General features: G+C 40.7%; 1 protein-coding gene and 1 long non-coding RNA gene across 3 annotated transcripts in view; one reads left to right on the top strand and one right to left on the bottom strand.

The window, feature by feature from the left end:
• The window catches only part of LOC127356157 (transcription factor IIIB 90 kDa subunit), a 131,527-nt gene that overhangs the window by 79,317 nt on the left and 31,923 nt on the right, over positions 1 to 20,287 (bottom strand). The window contains exons 7-12 of the mRNA XM_051387706.1: positions 16,438 to 16,587; positions 12,296 to 12,389; positions 11,988 to 12,114; positions 9,900 to 9,939; positions 9,331 to 9,423; positions 5,745 to 6,062 (exon numbers count right to left, since the gene is read on the bottom strand). Of these exons, the coding sequence (XP_051243666.1) occupies positions 5,745 to 6,062; positions 9,331 to 9,423; positions 9,900 to 9,939; positions 11,988 to 12,114; positions 12,296 to 12,389; positions 16,438 to 16,587 (822 nt within the window). The remainder of the gene's footprint in view (positions 1 to 5,744; positions 6,063 to 9,330; positions 9,424 to 9,899; positions 9,940 to 11,987; positions 12,115 to 12,295; positions 12,390 to 16,437; positions 16,588 to 20,287) is intronic.
• On the top strand, positions 17,654 to 20,040 carry LOC127356281 (uncharacterized). 2 transcript variants are annotated; one of them, XR_007881963.1, is made up of 4 exons: positions 17,654 to 18,285; positions 18,488 to 18,595; positions 18,695 to 18,776; positions 19,952 to 20,040. It is a non-coding gene; the product is annotated as an uncharacterized LOC127356281 (long non-coding RNA). The 2 variants fall into 2 exon arrangements; XR_007881962.1 differs by lacking the exon at positions 17,654 to 18,285 and having other exon boundaries at positions 18,382 to 18,595.

Here is a 20,287-nt window from a genome sequence, read left to right as displayed (position 1 = left end):
TAGGGAGGCCCGGCTGTCACTGGTTCAGTGACTGCAGCGTTTCCAAAGTGGATGCACAGTTCATAATCTTAAAAGGAAAGAAACGCTTTAAAGTTAATGAATCTAATCTAATCTTCTGCTGTGACATGCTTCTAACGTATTACTTGTATTGATTAGAAACAAAATTACTAATTCTTTAGTTTATAACCAAGTAATTTGGCTTGACAGGAAGATTTTATTGTCTCAGAATCAGGTTTATTATTAGTAGGTCACATACAAGGAAGTATGTAAGCTTGCAAGTCAAGAAGAAGAAGTGACTTGACTTGCAGAAGTCGAGAAGCATACATAGAAAATTAAAAAATTGACAATAACATGAAATTATATATGTTCTGATATCAATTTTTACTTCTCTATACTGAAACAAGTGTATACTACTAAGCCAGAGCTGGTCATGACTTCACAATCCTGGGGGACAAAATGGCAAAAAGGGGAGGAGCTGGGTCCTGTTTTGGAGCTAATAAATGATGTGGTATCGGTGCACGTGTACTCGCCGTAATACCGCATCTGAGGTATCAGAACTAACTCTAGAAAGACTATATTACACACAATATGTACAATATATATGATGTGTTTATTCAATAAAGGAAAGAGTTAGTGTGTTTTGCTGAGGGACAAATATTCACTTTGTCCTTACTAACCGTGTTTCCATCCATTCCAAGAGCCCCGCAAGTGATGAGGAAACAGCTCGTCAGTCATGGGAAGTTAAATGTTCACTACGTCAGAACTTATTCAGAAAAGGTGTTTCCATCCCCTATTAAGAGCTTTAACTCTTTGATTTCCTTTAATCTTTTCTAATAGGATACAAAAATGCACATTAAAATATGTTATGGCTAATACCTTTGTATTTAAATAGTTTAACATTTTGGTTTATTTTCCTCTTTCAGAGGTGAAAACACTGATACCAATCTGTTTTTTAAGCTGTCAACACCAATAAAGGACCTCGTTTTAAGTGTAAACTGAAACTGCATTACAACAACAACAACGTCTGAAGGAAAATCTGTTGAATCTCACAAGTTCCTTTTAAAAAATCTGCATATTTTTTGGGTGAAAATTGATGAAAACGGTTAATAATGAACCTCGTGTCGTTTTTAGTTAATACACAATTAAAACCCAAAAGCTGTCGTGTCCAAGTCTGCATTTCCATCTTTCCTCAAAGTGGACATATTCCAAAATATCTCTTTACTTTTTACTTCATTTTCTTTATACTTTGTTTCCTTTCTTGTTCTCTTTTCCTGACAGGATCCAAAATTACACCCTCTTTCTCTTCTTCCAGTGCCGTGCCCTCTGCTAACAATGTCCACAAAAACTACGCACGCACACACACTCCAGAGTACAGATGAAAGGCTCGGCCCTAATGACAAGGTACCCTGTCCACTTAATACTTCAAAGATTGAGCTTGGGGGGGAGGGTGGCGGGGTGGGCACGATACCCCCGTCCTGCCCCTCCCATATCCACCACAATTAGCCGAAGCCTGAACCAAACCAGGACCAGCCTGAATCCACAGAACCTCCATCTGCATCCAGCCTCCGAACACAAACAGAGGCAGGAAAACACTGAACTGTGGACATGGAGATACACAAACACTGGTCACACACACACACGGAGATACACAAACACTGGTCACACACACACACACACACACACACACACGGAGATACACAAACACTGGTCACACACACACACACACGGAGATACACAAACACTGGTCACACACACACACACACACACACACACACACACACACACACACACACACACACACACACACACACACACACACACACACACACACACACACACTAAATTACATGTAAATAAACAGAGGAGGAGGTTAGATTTATTCTGTTATTCTTTGTTCTTTTTACTGTTTTACTAACATTTTTCTCATGTGGAAATCGACTGTGAAGCACAAATTTGCTGTCACGTGTAAACACATGAATTTAAAGCGTCACAGGTAACACAAACTGTAGCTATGAGCTTAAATACAACGACAGCTGATACACAGATACACAGAGCTACAACGTGGGAGAAACTGACCACTGGAGGCAGAATCTCTCTGTTAAAGCGTCATGTAAAGCTAAAGTTAAAAAAGTAGGAAGTTTGTGGGTTTACAGGTGGATTTTGTTAACTTTAGACAGAACCAGGCTACAGCTAACTGGTAATAGCTACAAATTCCTCGTACAGACATCCCCAATTGTGTTTCACCCTTTTGCATTTGACCAATCGGGTATTTTTTTTAAATGGTCTCCTGAGATCATAAACTTCTCAATAATATGGCAGCACAATCCTAAAGACAGACACAAACTCTCAGGGGAGTGAGCCGCTAACCTCTAATCAGACAGCTCCCTGGTGAGATCAGCCTCCAGTCCCACCGGCCAACGATTAAACCCTCAATCGCAGCCGTGTTTCATTTCTTCTTTTTGTCATCGGCCACACATAAGATAAGCCTCGTGATAGGCCGACTTTAAACGAGGATGACTCAAACTAACATCACTCCAAACTGATTTTTTCCCTCTTTTTAAAAAACACATTTACAATTAACATAAGAGCTTGTGTTTCAGAGCGCTGTGATTCATCGCAGTTGGGTAATTGTGGCTCCTCTCACTGTTAACCTCGACCCTGTTGTGTTGTTCCCATGATGAAATGAGGTCAGCGGCATTATTGGGGGACGTTTTCGTCGGGTTAATGGGTGGTTTGACCTGAGATATGGGTGTTTCAGGGGGAGGGCATGTTTTCACAGAGACCAGGAAAGTTTCAGATTTGCATTTTGTATTTAACTTGATTACTGATGTAATATGGTGACTGAGTTTTCTAAATGAAGCACCACACGATTTACATTTCAGCCGTTGAGTGGAACTTAACTTAAAAGCATCTTTACTATTATCGTTAACTGTATTGGATTAACATAAAATCCACTTGATCATAGATTAACACGTTTTTATTGTTTTTGTTCATTTTGAAGTCCATATATCACATCATGACCACGGATGTTCTCTGTTAAGGGACATTTGCACGTTTAAATCAGAGACAAAAACTAAAAAAATGCAGTTTATAATCATCCTCTCCCTCTTCTCGTCTAAAGTTTTCAGTTTCCATATCAAGGAAATTGGTTTATAGAAAAAAATAAAGTCTGTTGTCCCTTAATTGCATCTGGGGAATGTGAACAGCAGTAACAAGATCTTATTTTGTTAAATTATGTTCATTTGTGCTCAAGAGTAACAGCTAAATCACTCAAACTTTACCCTCTTAAACTTAGGCTACGTAACATGTTACATAAATGACCACGTCTATACATCAGTAAAGGGAAGGAAGCTGCATATTTTAGCCTTTTATTTAAGCAGATAAGTCAATTGAGAAGCAATTCTCATTTACAATGACGACCTAATATATCAATAATTGGATGGATTGCCATTAAATGTGTTACAGACATTCAGGTCCTCGTCAGGATGAACTGGAATAACTTTGGTGATCTTTTATTGCACCAACAACATTAATGGCAGTGCTGTTTGAAATGTTGGCATGCTATAGTAAAATAGTGAACGTTGTAAACATTATACCCTGTCGGCATGTTTGCATGTTAGCATACAGACATTAGCATTTAGCTCTAAGCCCTCCTGTGATGAAGCACAGCCTCCCAAAGCCAGGAGCATGTAGCACAGATTACAGACAGTTAAATTATACACCACGTTACTTTAAAGTGTATTCACCAGCCTCTTCAGCGCCGCTGAAAGCCAACGCTAAGACGCTCTTAACAGCTTCCACTTGAACTCAGCCTTCAAAGCCGTTTTTGTGTAAAATAAAATCAGAGTGTTTGCAGAAAAACTGAAAATCGGGACCAGGTCAGTATTCACGGCCACAGAGAAGCTTCATCAGGGGGCTCAAACGTGTGACCTTTAAGCTCCAGGATGTTCTGCAAACATTAGACCACTTCACCACCTCTTCCCTCACAACATTCATCCATCAAAACACACTTCTCCTCCCACCCCGAACCGCTCCCGACTCCCCGTCCTCCCACTCAGAGCCGTAAAAACGCAGGTTTTCCTCATCAGGACAGATGTAGCTGCACGGCACGATTACCTCGCATCCATCAACACCTCCGCACACCCAGATAAGGAGGGGCGTGGGCGCTGAACACCCTACTCATGTAATTAAGTAATTATAGGGAACGCATGATGGATCCCCATATTTGTTTTATTTTTGCAACTGTTAATAAGTCCCACTGACAGAGGGTTTGATCACTCCTGCGGTTTGTTTGCTTTTCTTTTTTCTTTTTTCATCCCAACCGCAGCAGAAACGTTCAGTTTGTTCTCGTGTTTGGTTCATTTAGGTTCACGTTACCTGGCTACAAGAGCCTGTAAACAAGTCACAAAGATATTTTATATATTTTTCCACAAATCTCCTGAAAACACCAAAACCAACAACAAGTAATTGTGTGTGTATTCAAAGCCTGACGTCTCTTCTTCCTGTCGTCCAAAAACTATTAAAAACACATCAATGAGCCACACTGGGTGACGTCTACTGTTGACAAAAATATAGAATAAAACCAGACTTATCCTTTAAGTAGTTGATTGATTCAACCACATTCATTGTTCCTGTGTGGTGGTCATGAGCATTAAAAACACATGAAGAAGAAGCTGAATACGAGCATCAGTCACACTGCTGTGACAGCAAGAGTCCAAGTTCCAAGAACGTGTTCCAAGTCAAGACCAAGTCGAAAGTCAGGACCAAACAGGTCCTTATGTATCTGCTGTCTGCGCTGCCACATGTACCTTTATCTCCTGCAGCAACGTTGGCTGCTCTCCGACAGATTCAAAGTACATCCATTGTTAGGAAATGTGTTTTTATAACTTAGATTTTTCATTGAGCATGCAGAGGACATAAATTCTTTAAGTCTTGGCACAATTATTTGGTTCACCTGACCACACTTCCAATAACAACTGAACAATAAACTGACACACCACCTCTCCAGAGAGGCACCAATACACAAAACAACAGCAACAGCAACTGTCAGTATTTGGGCACAAATCCACATCTCAAACGCCTCAAGGGTTAAGAAACCCTGCTCCTGAACGTCTCCCACACATTCCTTCCCTGTCTGTAGTGTACTAAAGAGGGTAAAATATAATGAGGGATGACAAATTTCACACGCAGCTCAGCCAATTTCACTCTGGTGCAGAGGTAATTACGACAATTAAACCTGAGAGAGCATTCTTTAACTTGATTATGGGTTATTATGGTGATACAGTAGGTACCAGACGCAGTCACATCTTAAAAGGGTAATGCTGCTTTTATAAAGATGTTTGCTCAATCAAACAATATAATGCCTCAAATGTTGTCTTAAACACACTTGATTCTCCAAATTGCTCGACTCCAACTATTGTGCGTTTAGTCAAGCTTTGCTTAACATCACTCAGCTTGGATCACACTGATGACACATCAAAATGCAACGAGCGAACAGATGACATCTCTGAAAACAAATCTAACAAAAACAGAGCACGGAAAGAAACTTGAGAGCTATTTTTTGCCTACAAATGAGATTATTGTGCCCCAGAAATCAGCAATCTGCGACAAAAACCACAAAAAACCTCCAATCTAGTTAATCTGATTCCTGGTAATTTGATTCCAAATGCGATTGTTCTGCCTAAAAATGAGGCGTCTAGTATAATATAATATAGACAGATGGAATAACTTCAGGCTGCACTCACCGTTCTCCTTCTCGTCTCCGATGCAGCCGCTGATGGACTCCGGGAGGCCGAGAGTGGCCGCCGTCGGCATCGTTCCCAGGATGGACGCCAGCGACGGGGCTTTTCTCTTTGGGACGCCATCCTCTTCCAGCTCTTGGTTCTCCTCTTCCTCCTCCGGTCCCCTCTGTTCCAGTTTTATCAGAGCCTCCAGTGTGAGCTCGTCGAGGTCTTTGCCAAAGTGCTTGGCCACGGCCTGAAGCTCGTCTTCCTCTTCTGCGTCCTCGTCATCTTCCATCTTAGACGACGTGGAGAGGACTTCTTCGTTGTCATTTTCTACGTCTGGGATGAGGACAGACAGTTTGATACGGAGTTAATGGGGCGTTTAATTGGTCCCTTTAAGGACAGCCACTTTGAAAGAGACACCAAAGGTCAGGATCAGCTACAGATCAAGACTGGAACTGGTCTGTCTTAAACACATCATCAGGAGAGACACTTGAGAGCTTGAAACCAGCAAATACTTATATCAAATGAACCAAAAGCTCGGAATTGAACAGCTTTTCACTTAGGGTGGGTCATTACATTCATAGTGAACAACATGGACAGTTTAAACTCAACTAACAAACTCAGGGATCCATAATCATGAAAATCACATCTCAAACTGTAAAAGATTGTAAAAATGGTAGTCGTGGTAGTTTCATACTGTCTGATCCAAGTGAAAAAAGATACAACCTGTTAATTAGTGAGATTTAAAAGTGTTGGTATGCAGATTTTTTCTTATCTTATAAGACAGAGCCACACTGTGGGACCATAATGTGTAAAAATAGATTTCTTTATTCTGCGTACTGACTTATCTTTGAGTGTTTTAACCCTACAGTGAACTGGAAACAGCAGATTATGCTACATTAGCGCCACAGCAGCATGCCTACAATACTTGCACGTAGCTTCCTTAGCAGTGACGCTAGCTAGATATCACAGTAAGCGTTACTGACGTACACTTTACTTTAAGTGTTTGATCACCTAAGAATCTAACCCATAAAGTTAGTGAGTGCTACGTGTGCAGGGCTGTATCTATCGACTATTTTAATGATCAATTAATCTTTTTTTTATTTTTTTCCCAGTTATTAATCTATTAAATGTCAGAATATAGTGGAAAATACAAGTAATCACTACTTCCAGTAATTACACAGTTCACAGGCAATGTGTTGGTGCCAGTGCGAGCTAAAATGCCTCTTTTTAATGATTATAATACAGTTCGTCTCACCTTTACTATGTTGTGTCTTATTATGCGGTTAATGACTCACTGAGGATTAATAAAGCAGAACAAGGTTACAGTTTATGGTCAGGTTGTATAATTAGCTGGGTATAATTATATATGTATCAGAATTTCAGTTTCCCAATTAAAAATAATACAACGGAAACCAAAACGTTTCATTGACTTTAGTTCAGTCAAATAGTTTCGATTCCTAAAAAAAAAAAAAAAAAAAAAAACTACAAATGGTGATAAGTAATCACATCTCGACTAAATAATTGGGATCGTCCTCTCGCAGTCCTGGTATCTAATTAAATTGTGTCCTTTAATCAGCCATAATTAAAATGTCCTCACGCAGACTTTCAGCCCAACGAGTCAGAAAAAGAAACTCAGTTATCGTTTTGAGAAGAAACGAAATGCTGCCGGATCTGAAAGCGTCGCAGCAGCTGGAGGAGCAACGTGCCTGAAATCAGTGACAGCCTGCAACTCCCCTACTGTGTGAAAACAGGGGGATACGAGGAGTGTGTGTGTGTGTGTGTGTGTGTGTGTGAGTGAGAGAGAGAGAGAGACAGACAAAGACAGAGGGCCAGAGATAAAGAGCCAAAGGTAGAAACAGATAAAGAGGAACAGTGACAGGGAGTGCACTCTGATGTGTGCTGTGTCTCGTGGGTGGGCTTGTGTGTGTGTGTGTGTGTGTGTCTGTGTCTGTGTTTGCCTGTGTGTGTCTGTGTGTGCCTGTGTGTGTTGTGTGTGTGTGTGTGTGTGTGTGTCTGTGTTTGCCTGTGTGTGTCTGTGTTTGCCTGTGTGTGTCTGTGTGTGTGTCTCATCCTGCCTGATTGACTGACAGAGTGATAAATAAAAGCATCATCACACATTACCGTCGCAGTGTTTCCCCCTGTAGCTGTTAGTATTTGGGCGTCCCACAGCTGCCCGTGTTATTGCTGCGATATTCACTTTAATGCTGCTGTTCAAATATCATGTTACAAAGTTATATTCAAATAAAAGTGTGCAGCGACACTGGCAGCCAGACGAGGCTTTAATGCTTATTACTCACCAGAAAACCAAATTAGGCTGATAGATAATAAGCTATTCTTAGATGCTAACCAGTACTGGGGTCAAAAGGGAGATAAGATAAAACACTTATTGATCCCAGGACGGGAAACTCAGTTAGAGTTAGAAAGAGATAGAGAAAGTAAAAAAATGAATAAGAGGTATATAAAACTTAAAGTAAGATAGAAACTATAGAAGAGCAATTAAAGACAAAATAATATACAGTGTGATTAATAGAGGTAGTGTAGTGTATGTAAACAGCGTACAGCAAGTAAATATAAACTGATTAATCATACTCAGTTTGTATTAATGTAGTATATTATGTAATAAAATGGTATAAGATATTAACATAATATAACAATATACTATGGGATATAACTATAACTATAACTTATGTTTCAGTTAGCTCACGTATTTCATAACACTGATCATGTTTGTGTGACATCCTAACATTAGCATGCCAACGTTAACCAACAAATTCACTGCTGTTTTGTGTCCTTATTAATGTAATAAGACTCATATCAGTACATCAACGTCATACAAGTGTCACTGTGTCAACTACTGACTGATTTATTTTCAGGGAACATCGAATATCTATGAATTTCTGCAGCGTAACATTGTTGTTTGTTGGCAAAGGACAGTCAAAAGACTACAGATACTATTTTTGTGTTGCATTGTGGGTATTCTTCCAGACATATACTGTATTTTAACACTCAAATAAAAAGCTGAGGAGTAAATAGGGTGCACTAGGTAGCAAACAGGCAGTGATTTCAGACAGAAGATCCCTGGACAGGTTGTTTCTAGATCTGTTGGGGACTTTTATTGCCCTCATCAGACAGAAGCAGCTGAGGAGAGACTGAAAGTGGGGAGAGAAAGAGGAGATGACATTCAGCAGAGGGCTGCAGATTGGAATCGAACAGAAGCTGCATAAAGGGACTCATGAGCTACCAGGACTTAAGATTTCTATCCCTGTCGTATTGATGTGTATACCTTTTATTGTTAAATGTGCATTCTTGAGTATAAAGTCCATACTGTTAAAGGTTAGGTGTGCAGAGACTGTTTACATCCAAACATTACATCCTAAAATCAGAGAGTTAGTTTGTTTTTTTTACTCAACTACAGTGAATGGAGAGAAGCTAACAAGGAGGCTATGAAACCCTTCACAAACGCTGTATGGACACAGAGCAAGTAACGCAGCCACCGTTTGATCGGTTTTAGGTTAGCTAACTCTAGAATATAATGTGATATAAAGCGTTGAGACACAGCTCTGGATGAGCCTTTTTACTAACACTCCTTCCTGCTCCGTACCTTCCTTGGTGTAGGCGGCGTAAACTCCTCTCAGTTTGGGTCTACAGGTCTGAAGCTCTGCGTCTATCTCATCCTGGTAGCTCTGGATCTCATCTGTTGAAGATAAAAACAATCTATAACCATTCGGGGATCAATAATCTGACATGAAGTAGTGAAAGGTACAGATGCACAAACTTTTCTCATGTCCCTAAAAAGATTGTGTGACACATGTAGGGAAGAGAAATGATTGTTCTTTTGTGTCCTTAGTGAGCCTGTTCTTCTGAAGCTTTGCTTTAAATCACGTCTGCCATAATTACAATATAATATGTTTCTACTGTAACATAATGCACGACTAATTACATGTCGTGCTGAAACTAAATCATGTAAAAACACTGGGAGCAGTTTCCTCTCAGCGTTCTGCAGCGTTGTAGTTATTTCCCTCCTTCAACCACATCCAACACTGATCTGCATTTAGTCAAGGAGCAAGAAAACAAGACAGAGTTACAGAACTTTGTCTTTCTCAGCGCTGTGAATTCATTTAGCCTGAGAGTCGAGATGTGCCTTTGGTGATGAGGAGATCGCGCTCATACCTTCAACGTCATCCATCTTTTTCTTCAGCTCAACCTCCAGCTAGAGGGGAGGAAGACAAAAGGAGAGAAATTGAATGAAAGCCTTTTTTCCCCCCCAAATGCAACAGTGAGTCCGGGGGTTAAAACATCTCAGAATAAAAAGAACATCAGAACACAGAAGGGCTGTGGGTGGCTGACAGCGGCCGCCTTTTCTTACAGCTGTACATTTTTTTCGTGGAAATAAAGCACGAGTTTGATTCTGTTCTGTGCGACGCAGCTGAAGTACAGAACACACTGAGTGGCAAACAGATCCACAGTCAGCTCTTCGTTTCTGGACTGTAAAAGCAAAAAGGACATCACTCTTCTGTAGTGTTGTTTTTGGCGGCCTGTTTTAATTTTAGTTTTAGTCTAGTCTTTGTGTCAAACTGTCATTTTAGTTTTTATTAGTTTTAGTCACGTTTATACTCTTTTTAGTCTAGTCAAGTTTCAGTCGACTAAAAGTCTGAGCATTTTAGTCTTATTTTAATCAGAATTATCCAAGACTATTTTCGTCTAGTTTTAGTCGACGAAAACTGATGACATTTTAGTCTAGTTTTAGTCAATGAAAATTGTATTTTAGTCTCTTTTTAGTAATGCAATTCTATTTAACCCAGTTAATATAGTACAAGTACCTAGTATAGTATAGACAAAACCAAAATGTTCTTTAAGTCACCCATTTCACAAGTCAAACCAGGTTATCTTATTATTATATTATTGTTACCTTATAGACTTAAGAATACATTCAATTCCAGACACGGAAGACGCTCTGAAATGAATTTACAACATATTTATTTTACCTACCAAACATGTACACACAAATTTAAATAAAATAAATAAAATAGCTTCAAATGACAATGCCAGAAAAAACTGACATTACATTCAAGTTTAACTTAAAGAGAAACAAGGTGCTTGAATGCTCGAGCTACAATAACATAACAAAAAGTCAAATAATTACTAACATTAACCCACCAGCGCATCTTCTAAATAATGCTGCGAGTGGGATTGGGAAGCTAAGCTAGCTTTCACTGTTTTCGAACATTTAATTTTGCAAACCACATTTAGTCCCGTTTTTATTCATTAACAATATTGCATTATATATTTGATTATAGTTTTCTCACATGACCACCATTTACGTTCTCTCGTCTCATTTCCGTCACGTGATAAAGGTTCGTTATGACAATTTTTTTTATTTTTTTTAAAAAAAAAAATACTTTTTTTTTTTGGTGTCTTCTAGAAACTGGGGTTGGACGATTGGACGGATATATCAGCGATCGGCGGCTGTCTGAATCCATCTTCTTGCTTTAACAAACTGAAGAACTTGCAGAGATCCAAAACGTTGCAGCAAACCTATTGTTGAACCATCTGATCACTTGTTTACACTTTATTGTCATTTTAATGTCAATCAAAAAAGGGAAATGGTTCCGGAATCCCTAGTGTTTACCCTACGATTTCATGTCAAAATGGCTCTTAAAAGCCACTAACATCAACTGCCTGCACGTTTGAACATTTAATTCACTGTGCCGCTCAAAGGATACCAACAGCTACCGGCAGCTTTTAAGGTGGAATGTTTTCTTGAATGTTACTCAGTGGATGAGTTCTTTTAGTTTTTATTGGCTTTCTTACGTGACACACACTTTAGTGATGATTGAAACACTTAAAACTGGACGTTTGAACTTCAAGCCAACATAGGTCGTTCCCGTGCGGCACTACACCTTGTATCACGTTTAATCTGAAATATAAGTGTCAGACTATTTCTGACCAACATCTACATGAGCAGTGGTCGATACAGCTCACACTCTGCTACCTGTGTTAAGTACGTGGACGCAGAGAACAGTGATCCATGACAGTTTTACTTTAGAGGTTAATACCCTTCATTAATTATTGGAGAACGCCCGGGGGTTGCATGTAATCATCAAGAAAATATAACATGAAATTTTAATATTCCCGGAGGAGGCAAATGGGTAATTTCAGAAGCATTGGAATTTATCAGAATTGCTTAAAAAAAAAAAACTGAAGGTGTATTTTAAATGAGCTTGTTGTTCCTGAGAGTGTGTGAGGTAAAATCCACACCTGGTGGGCTTTGTTCCTCCTCAGTCCCTCTGTATAGCAGGGCGGGTCACACTCTTGGTCCAGGTCCACCTTCATGAACTCTTCGATGGTCAGCTGACTGGTGGGCGTGTCCTCAAACTCTACCAGTCTAACAGCAGGGACAACGAAGAGCACAAACTAATTAACACCAGGTGTTTAACACATTAATAATGAAGCTCCAGCTCACTTATGCACCATTAATTTGTTTGACTTTGTGTGTAGGAAATCCTCCATCTGCAGTACTTTTACTGTTGAACACGTTAAAAACATTAAAACCTTTAACCGCCCACCTTTTTCTTAGTGTGGTTTCACACACTTTCACAACGTTGACGATTTCTTTGATGGTGCGGCGAAAGTCGTACATATGAGCGGCAACAAGAAGAGCTGAAAACAGAGAAAACACAATTTGATAATAATAATAATAATAATAATAATAATAATAATAATAATAATAATAAACTTTATGTACACAGCACTTTTCTTAATGTTATATAAAAACTGCGTTCAGACTGCCGGCCAAAGTCACCTAAATGTTTTTTTTTGCTCACAACTGACTGATTTTCTCTTGTCAGTGTGAACGGCACAAATCACACTGAATCTGATCTTTTTAATTCTGATTTGGCGTGTAAATCCGATTCAGGTCTGGTATGTTTTGCAACGTGATCTCAGTGTGAACACTTTTACATCACTCTATGCAGACATTCATCAAACAGGTTACTTCAAAACCGCCACCTGTACACACTGGAATTTGATATAGACCACGTTTTTAAAAAAAAATAAGGCAACAGCCAAACAAAGACAATCAGGTCTGAGCAATAAATCAGACTAGAGCTCCAAGGCTTGCAGTGTGAACGTGGCCTGCTTCAGCAGATAAAAACAACACAGATGAAGAAGAGCCAAACAGAGCAAACACAGGGATCACAAAACATCTGGCGATAAAATAAAGTTAAAAAATGTTAAATGGCAGGAAACCCAGTAATTAATTTTATTTCCTATAAACAGGGTTTATTATACAGGTTTCATTAAGTAACATCTAACACTTTTTATGAACATTACTAATGCAATTTAAGACCTACTTCATGTCAGGAGTTATCTAGCCCTGAATGACGATCAAACACGGCAGAAGACAACAACCAAATATGTCGACAGGAAAAGATTTCTGGTTTACATGAGTGACTGTGTCAAAGAAACACCAGATTATGATGAAAATACAGCAGTTTTCAATGAGTAGGATATTTTAATTCTTGCATGTTCCTAACTTTGAAAACTTAAGTTAAAATGAAGCATTTTCCAAACTTTCAAGACTTTGTACGAACCCTGTATATTGATACACACACACTAATGTACACACATATCAAACTCAAGGCTCAAACGTGGGCAACGTTGACGTGACTGAACACACAAATAGGATGTTTGCTTTCAGCCGCTTTCTCTTGCGTGCACCTTGAAGACCGGCGAGGACAGAGGCGGCAGGACGGGAGCACCTCAGCTGGCGGAGCCAACACAGTCCGCCCACACGCACACAAACACAGTTTTAAAGAGGAGTAACAACAACACAAATATTATGCAATGAGTTGCAGCGCGAGCCTTGAAGGGGAACAGTTATATAACCGTCATTAGAGTTGCCTCACTCAAGAGCCTGTTAAAAGATAGATGCTTCTACTTCTACATGCACACTTCTAACAGCCTTTAGGACTGAAGTGGTGGCTTTTAGCTGCGCTGAAGACTCTCTCAAACATTTTACCGCTGTTACTTTGGAACCACATGACTTCAAAGTTGCTTAATGCAGAGTTAACTTTGTCTTTAACTCATTAAAAGTAATCCATGATGCAATTTCAAAAATCTTCTACCCGAAAGAACTTTCATTTTTTGCAGATGCATGTTTCTGGTTCGTCAATAGCAATATTTGCATCATATTTGGGAACAAACTTCTTCCATGTGACTGTATCCCTCTCAATGATTTATGATAAGCAATTAATTATTCAGGCAATGCAGCAGAGGAACAGAGAAAGATGAAAATTGAAACCGTGAACGTAAACATGCAGGGAACAGAGGAAGCAGCTGATTCGATTTCAGGACGTCTAAGCTGGTGATGCGTCAGAGCAAAGACTGTATTCAGGGTGACACCCAGCTGTTTACGCACAAAGAGGATGAAGGGCAGGGAGCTAAATCAACACCAGACAGTATGTGGTGAGTTTAGGCAGGTGCTGGCAGGTTTGCCTCACCCACACATCTCTTTGGCAGATAACCAACACAGTAAATGCATTTGGTAAGCCAGCTGGGAGCGAAGACTGGGAGACCAATGTCAGGATTTACCAGCTACTGAACCGGTTTGTGGACAAACCCTCCCTGTTCAGAGTGTTATAAACCATGCTTGGCCTCGGGGTTAATGTGCATCAAGAATTTTACATTATTGATCTGTTTAAAGAAATTCTCACTGGACTTGCCTCCTACATGAAGAGGTCAGAGGTCAGGTTGAGCTATATGGTAAGAGTAGAGCTGAACAGGACATACACATTTGGTTATCCAACTGGAGACTGGTAAATGGAGCAGTTGCAAAAGGCATGAACTTATTTTAAGACTGTTTAAGAGCTTTTTTTAAAACGGCAATTAGAGTAGAAAAATGGCTTATATAATCCTTCCAAAAACTGAAAATTAAAGGAGCTGTTGACCCATATAAAGTTGGTCTGCATGATTAGTTACATTTCTCACCATAAGAACATTTTTAAAGACATTTAAAACTTAATTTTGGGACCATGAAGGACTTTAGAAAACTTCAGAACACATAATTTCAGATATTTAGGATTTAACCAGGACACGGTTTTCCTGTTGCTCCCATTTCAGTGTCCTTGCAAAGTTTAAATAGACGCGTTTCCTCTGACAGTCAATGTGTCCATGCAGGAAGGGGGCAGAAAACTCACTGACACAATGTCCTGATAGCTCAACTTGCTAAAAACCAATGAAGCTATTATTTAGAGGTAGATTTGGATGCTGCACTCGTCTTTGGATTATCAAAATGTCTCTCACCGCTCTGATTGACATCTGTCCTCTCCGGCTAGCTAACAGCAGTAAAAACACTCACCCAGACCACACAAAGTTAGCTCTTGCAGAAGCCTCCTCATCCTGGTTATTAATTAGTAATGTAAACATGTAGAGCATGAACGTCCTGCTGTTTGCCATCAAAATATACCAGACACCAGATTCATGCCAGATGTTGTATGTTGGAACCCTACAGAGCGGGACAAACCTTTGCACTATTCATTAATCTTAAAATAGTTGTTACTTATTCACCAGTTTCTGTGCTAAATTAACCACCACTTTATTCAAATCCAGGAATCCGACCAGGTCACTAGATGTTAATAGCTAATTCAGACAGCCCTTTCTAATGGGGAACTAAAGTCATTCTATCGCTCTCTCCAAAGCCACCAGACTCTAACTATCCCTACTTTAGGGACTTTAACAACAACAGTAATTCTCCCCCTCACAGAATTCAGGAGTTGCTCGTGTACCGCTGCCTCGCTCAGCTAATTAACACGTTGCTTCGGATCCTAACTAAACCATTAACACACCAAAGTCACACATTCACATAAACAAACTAACAGATCGGGGCAGGGGTAGACCAGCAAGTCCCCTGTTCTGCAAGTCTAAAATTGCTGTTTTTATCAAAGGAGTCTGGTGGTTTTCAAAACAGCTTCAGCTCTCTGTCAAACAGCAAGGTAGAGTAGTTAAAATATTCTAAATATAGCCTACACTTAAACAGATACTGATTCTGTGTGGTGGCTAAAACATATTTTGTTGACTCCTCCGTCCACAAAGGTTTTGTATTAAACGACCGTCCCGAGACTCCCATCTGCTTCTCCAAACTGGGGTTTTCTCCTGTGGGTTATACACATACCGCCCCACTTCAATCCAGACTATCCCTTTAAAAAAAGCCACAAAAACAATTTCAATCACCCCGAGCTCACTCTGTCTTAATGAACATATACAGTACGACGGTTGTGTGTTACAGTGAAAATGGTCTGATTTGCATTTCATCATATTTTGCCGTCAAGTTCAACTTTCCTCACACTGATAAAATCACCGGTGTCCAAGTAAATCATGGAAGTAAACTTTCCAGAGTTAAATCCACTTATTTTCATCCGTGTTAGAGGAGCATGAGCTTGTCGTACTGTACGACCTGAGCTACAAATGCTGATGGTCACTGGGCTGCTTTTCAGGAGTATCTGAGGTTGAAGGGCACCTTGGTGTTAGAAGCCAACAGAGCAGAGAGCGTTAATCACTTTCTCTCCTCTGAGGACTGAATCCTCTGATGACAGCCTGCTGCGAGGAGCCTTCAGGGCTGCTGCCAGCCCCACTCACCTGAAATTAAAAAAAAAAAAAAACTCCACAGCACAGACAGCAGAGGCCCGACGCCACCTCGTCTCACGGTTACCTGCTCCACAGAGTCCCGACGGCCTTCGTCCCGTGTGCATCCAGTCCCTCTTCATCCTCTGCACCAGTCTCATCGCTGTCATGGAGACATCGTGGTTCTTCTCCCCAAATTCCAGCATCTGGGCAAAACGGGGAATGTACAGGCACGGGTCTGGATGAGACAGAAAGGTGTTTTTCTTTAAGTTTAGTCGCTCAAAAGAAAGATGGAAGTCCTTCCTTCAAAATCTGGAGCAGCACAAAACACTTTCCAGGATATTTGGCCATTTTAATCAATTTCCAGGTGTTTCCATTACTAGAAAACTAGTCTCTAAATATCCCGGTTTTACTGGGATTAATCAGATTAATTGATCACTTCAATGGAACAAAAACAGTACTTACTGCTAACGATCCCTCGACACTCCTGATGATACAAAATGTGTCTGAAATCTGAATTTTACTGCCCCCTATAGGGCTAACTTTTGGGACAAGTGAGTGAACTGGATGACTGGACGTCAGCTCATTTTCAAAGAACCTACTGTATGTAATCTGAAGCAACTGCAGCACACGACACGATTTCCATCGAGCTGTAATGATCGCATTCAGCTTTCGTCTCGTGTGTGATTAACTGGAGAGGGTAAATCTTGGCAGAGAGAGGGCACGAGTCCATCATGCTACACTTTCGGGGACTGATATCAGATCTGTTCTGGCTCTCCTACCCTGACTGCCAAAACTCTCTCCGGATGGCGTTTCAACCAAAACTCTGTCCAATAAACCGCCTGCTTGTGTGACTGTGATTTTTGTTTACAATCCCCGGTTCGTCTGTGTCTGAGCAGTAAACAAACCAAAAACTGTATTTTCTCCCCCCAACTCTGGTTCAGACCCCCCCCAAAAAAAACCAATGTTCTGTTTTTTTTAATTCATACAGATTAAAACCTGACTAGCACCTGTGAGCTTCCCAGTAAAACCAGTCTCCCACTGCTGGCTGCTAATTAGCTCCACTGGAGAACTTGAGGATTAGCATTTAGCTCAAGCGCTCCTCGAAGCAGCCTGTTTCTCATTCAGTGTCTCTGTCCAGATTTTCGCAGCTGGCGAAAGGATTTGAATGGGCAACTTTCCAATCACAAGCTCACTCCTCAAACCTTATTGCTGCTCAAATGTCTCTGAGAAACTCGCATGGTGAGCGCAGCTATCGTTAACTTTATGGAAAATACTCTAGATTCAGCTGGAGAGGAGAAAACTATCAGAACCACCTGCTTTTGCTATGAAACAGCCTGGCAGGTGGCCAGTGTCTGCCTGATGTCCTAGTGATTTTACCTTGCTAAGAAATCTAATTTAATGCTTTAAAATGAGGAGGAACCCTCTTTCCACTGTAGCCGGGAGACAAAAAGCAGAGTTTCGTGCCCCGGCCGTGACAGCGGAGTCGAATATCTTTGAAGTCGGTGGCTGCGTTTAAAGAGCAGTCCAGTGGAAAGCTGGTAGAGCCAGCTGGTAATAAGATCCAGGCTGATCCCTCCCCCTCCCCCCTCTGCATCATGTAATGATACGTCTGCAGAGCTCGCCATCACTGCTGCGAGTTCTACTGTCAGTAAACGCAGGCGAGACCTCCATAGAGAACACAGGCTGTTTAAAAGAAGAAGAAACTCAACCTCAGATCCTCGTTCTCTGTCGGGTGTAATCAACGTGCGGTGCTCGAGCGGCCCAGGAGTCCTCCTGTGATGGAGCGCTGTAGTTTGGACTTTTTTTTTTCGTGTACCCACTTTTCCCTTCGACCCGCCTCGCCTACTTCTACTTCTGTTCCCCTCATTCCCCCCAAAATGACTTGGACCACCCCCCGGGAAAGGGCCGTGAACTCGCTCCTTTCAATCAAAACGTGAGAGCAGGGTGGGGGGGGTGGGGGACGCATGAATAGCATTAGAAGTGTTATCATTCAGTTTGTGGGGGAAGCTGCGCCCTTTCCCTTCAAAACCCCAAACTGACTTGGCGCTGCAATGCATTCTGGTCTTTTTTTTTTGTTACTGTGAGTGTATAAATTGGTCTCTGAGTTTGCTTTTTCTCTGTATGGTTGTGCACAGTGTCAGCGCTCACTCATCCAACCCTCACTGAACACTGATGGGGGGTTGAGAGGAAACTCCTGAAGCTGGAGGAGAAATGTTTGGATGTGATGTCACTTTGTTTGTTTGGTCAGTGATCAACAGAAATAATAGTTTTCATTGATTTAGTGAAGCAATATTCAATGTTTTTGTCTGTTTGTTTTGGGGCTTTTTGCTTTTATTGGATAGCAAAGGGTCACAGGTCGGATTCGAACCGATGGCCGCTGCAGCAAAGACTCAGCTTTGGTAAGCGAGGCACCAGATCCACCAGGTGAGCTACCAGGACGCCTCCAGTTTAAGGTTATGGTCATTTTTATGGTCAAAGACTCTGCTGGCTTTTTTTGGGATTGTTGTGGCCTAAAACATCTGATTTCACTGCATTTTTTCTGAAAAACTGCACTCCACGTTGAGATGTTTCCTCTTTCTTTGCACTGAAATTGAAGGAGAAAGTGAAAAACTGCTCACTGCTTCTTATCATTCTTTAAAAATCAAAGGCAACTTGGCAACTAAATGTAAACCTCGTCAAACACTAACAAGGACTGCTTGTAGAGGCTCTGCTTGTGTTAGCATGTCGCTACAGCCTCAAACTGATCACACTGATTGGCAGGCACCGCTAAATAATCCCAGTTTTTACTAAATGTAACTGTAATCTGATTACAACTTTTTCCCCTGTAATTGTAGTGGATTACAGTTACCTTTTTTAAAAATCCTGATTACGTTATTTAGCTACATGTAATCCATTACTACCTATTTCTGTTAAAAAATGCAGTCAGTAACCTAATCCAAGTAACACTTGTAAAGTACTTAAAGTAACTTTACTTTAAAAGTACTTTTTGTTACTTTTAGAATACCTCAACAAAAAAATATGCAATATAAAACCAAGATAAATGTCAGTAAGAAGTTTTGTGTATTTTATAAAGACAACAGAACAATATAATGTAATCCTGTTAAATAACCCCCAGTTTCACTAAATGTAACTAAATGTAATCAGATTACATCTTTTTTCCCCTGTATCTAATGGATTACGGTTAACCTTTTTTGTATCCCGAGTACGTAACTTAGTAACAGTAGTTAGTTTACAGTTAGTGACCTAACCCTTTAACGCACAAACAATCAGAGTTTTCTCCTCCACAGGTCGACATAAACCCATCAGAGTTCCCTGGTTTCAACTTCCTGTTTCTGGGGTTATTTCTCGTCATTAGGCCGAGCTGGAGGGTCAGATTAATCCTTTTATTTTCATCCTACCATCAGGTCACATATATAAGGGCGGTGTTTTGGTGAAGGAATAAAGTATTAATAAAGGATTTTGTGATTTATAGATGAACACAGATCACATAAACAGTGTCGGGGAAATATCACTCCACCTTAGTGATAATAATAATAATAATAATAATAATAATAATAATAATAATAATAATAATAAAATCTGAGTTTTCTCCTCCACAGGTCGACATAATGACACATGAAGCCATCAGAGTGGTGTCAAACTCTTCCCCGGTCTGTAACACCGTGTTTCGGGGCCTCATTACGGGTGCCGGGCCGCAGGGTCATATTCAACCGACCTTCTTCCTTTTTTATAATTTTATTTTTATCCGACCCGCCGGGTCTAATCAGCGGGGCCGGAGGCGGAGCGGCTCGGGCCGGTGACGCACTCTGCGGAGCTGCTCTGTGTGTGTGTGTGTGTGTGTGTGTGTGTGTGTGTGTGTGTGTGTGTTCGGGGAGGGGGAGGGGCTTCTGCGCTCCTGACGTCACCGCGGAGCGTCAATCTGATTGGTCCTCAGC

This window comes from Dicentrarchus labrax, unplaced genomic scaffold (genome assembly GCF_905237075.1).
Source record: "Dicentrarchus labrax unplaced genomic scaffold, dlabrax2021, whole genome shotgun sequence".
Classification (NCBI taxonomy): Eukaryota; Metazoa; Chordata; class Actinopteri; family Moronidae; genus Dicentrarchus; species Dicentrarchus labrax.
Note: the sequence above shows the minus strand (reverse complement) of the source record. Positions and strands in the feature narration are given on the sequence as shown.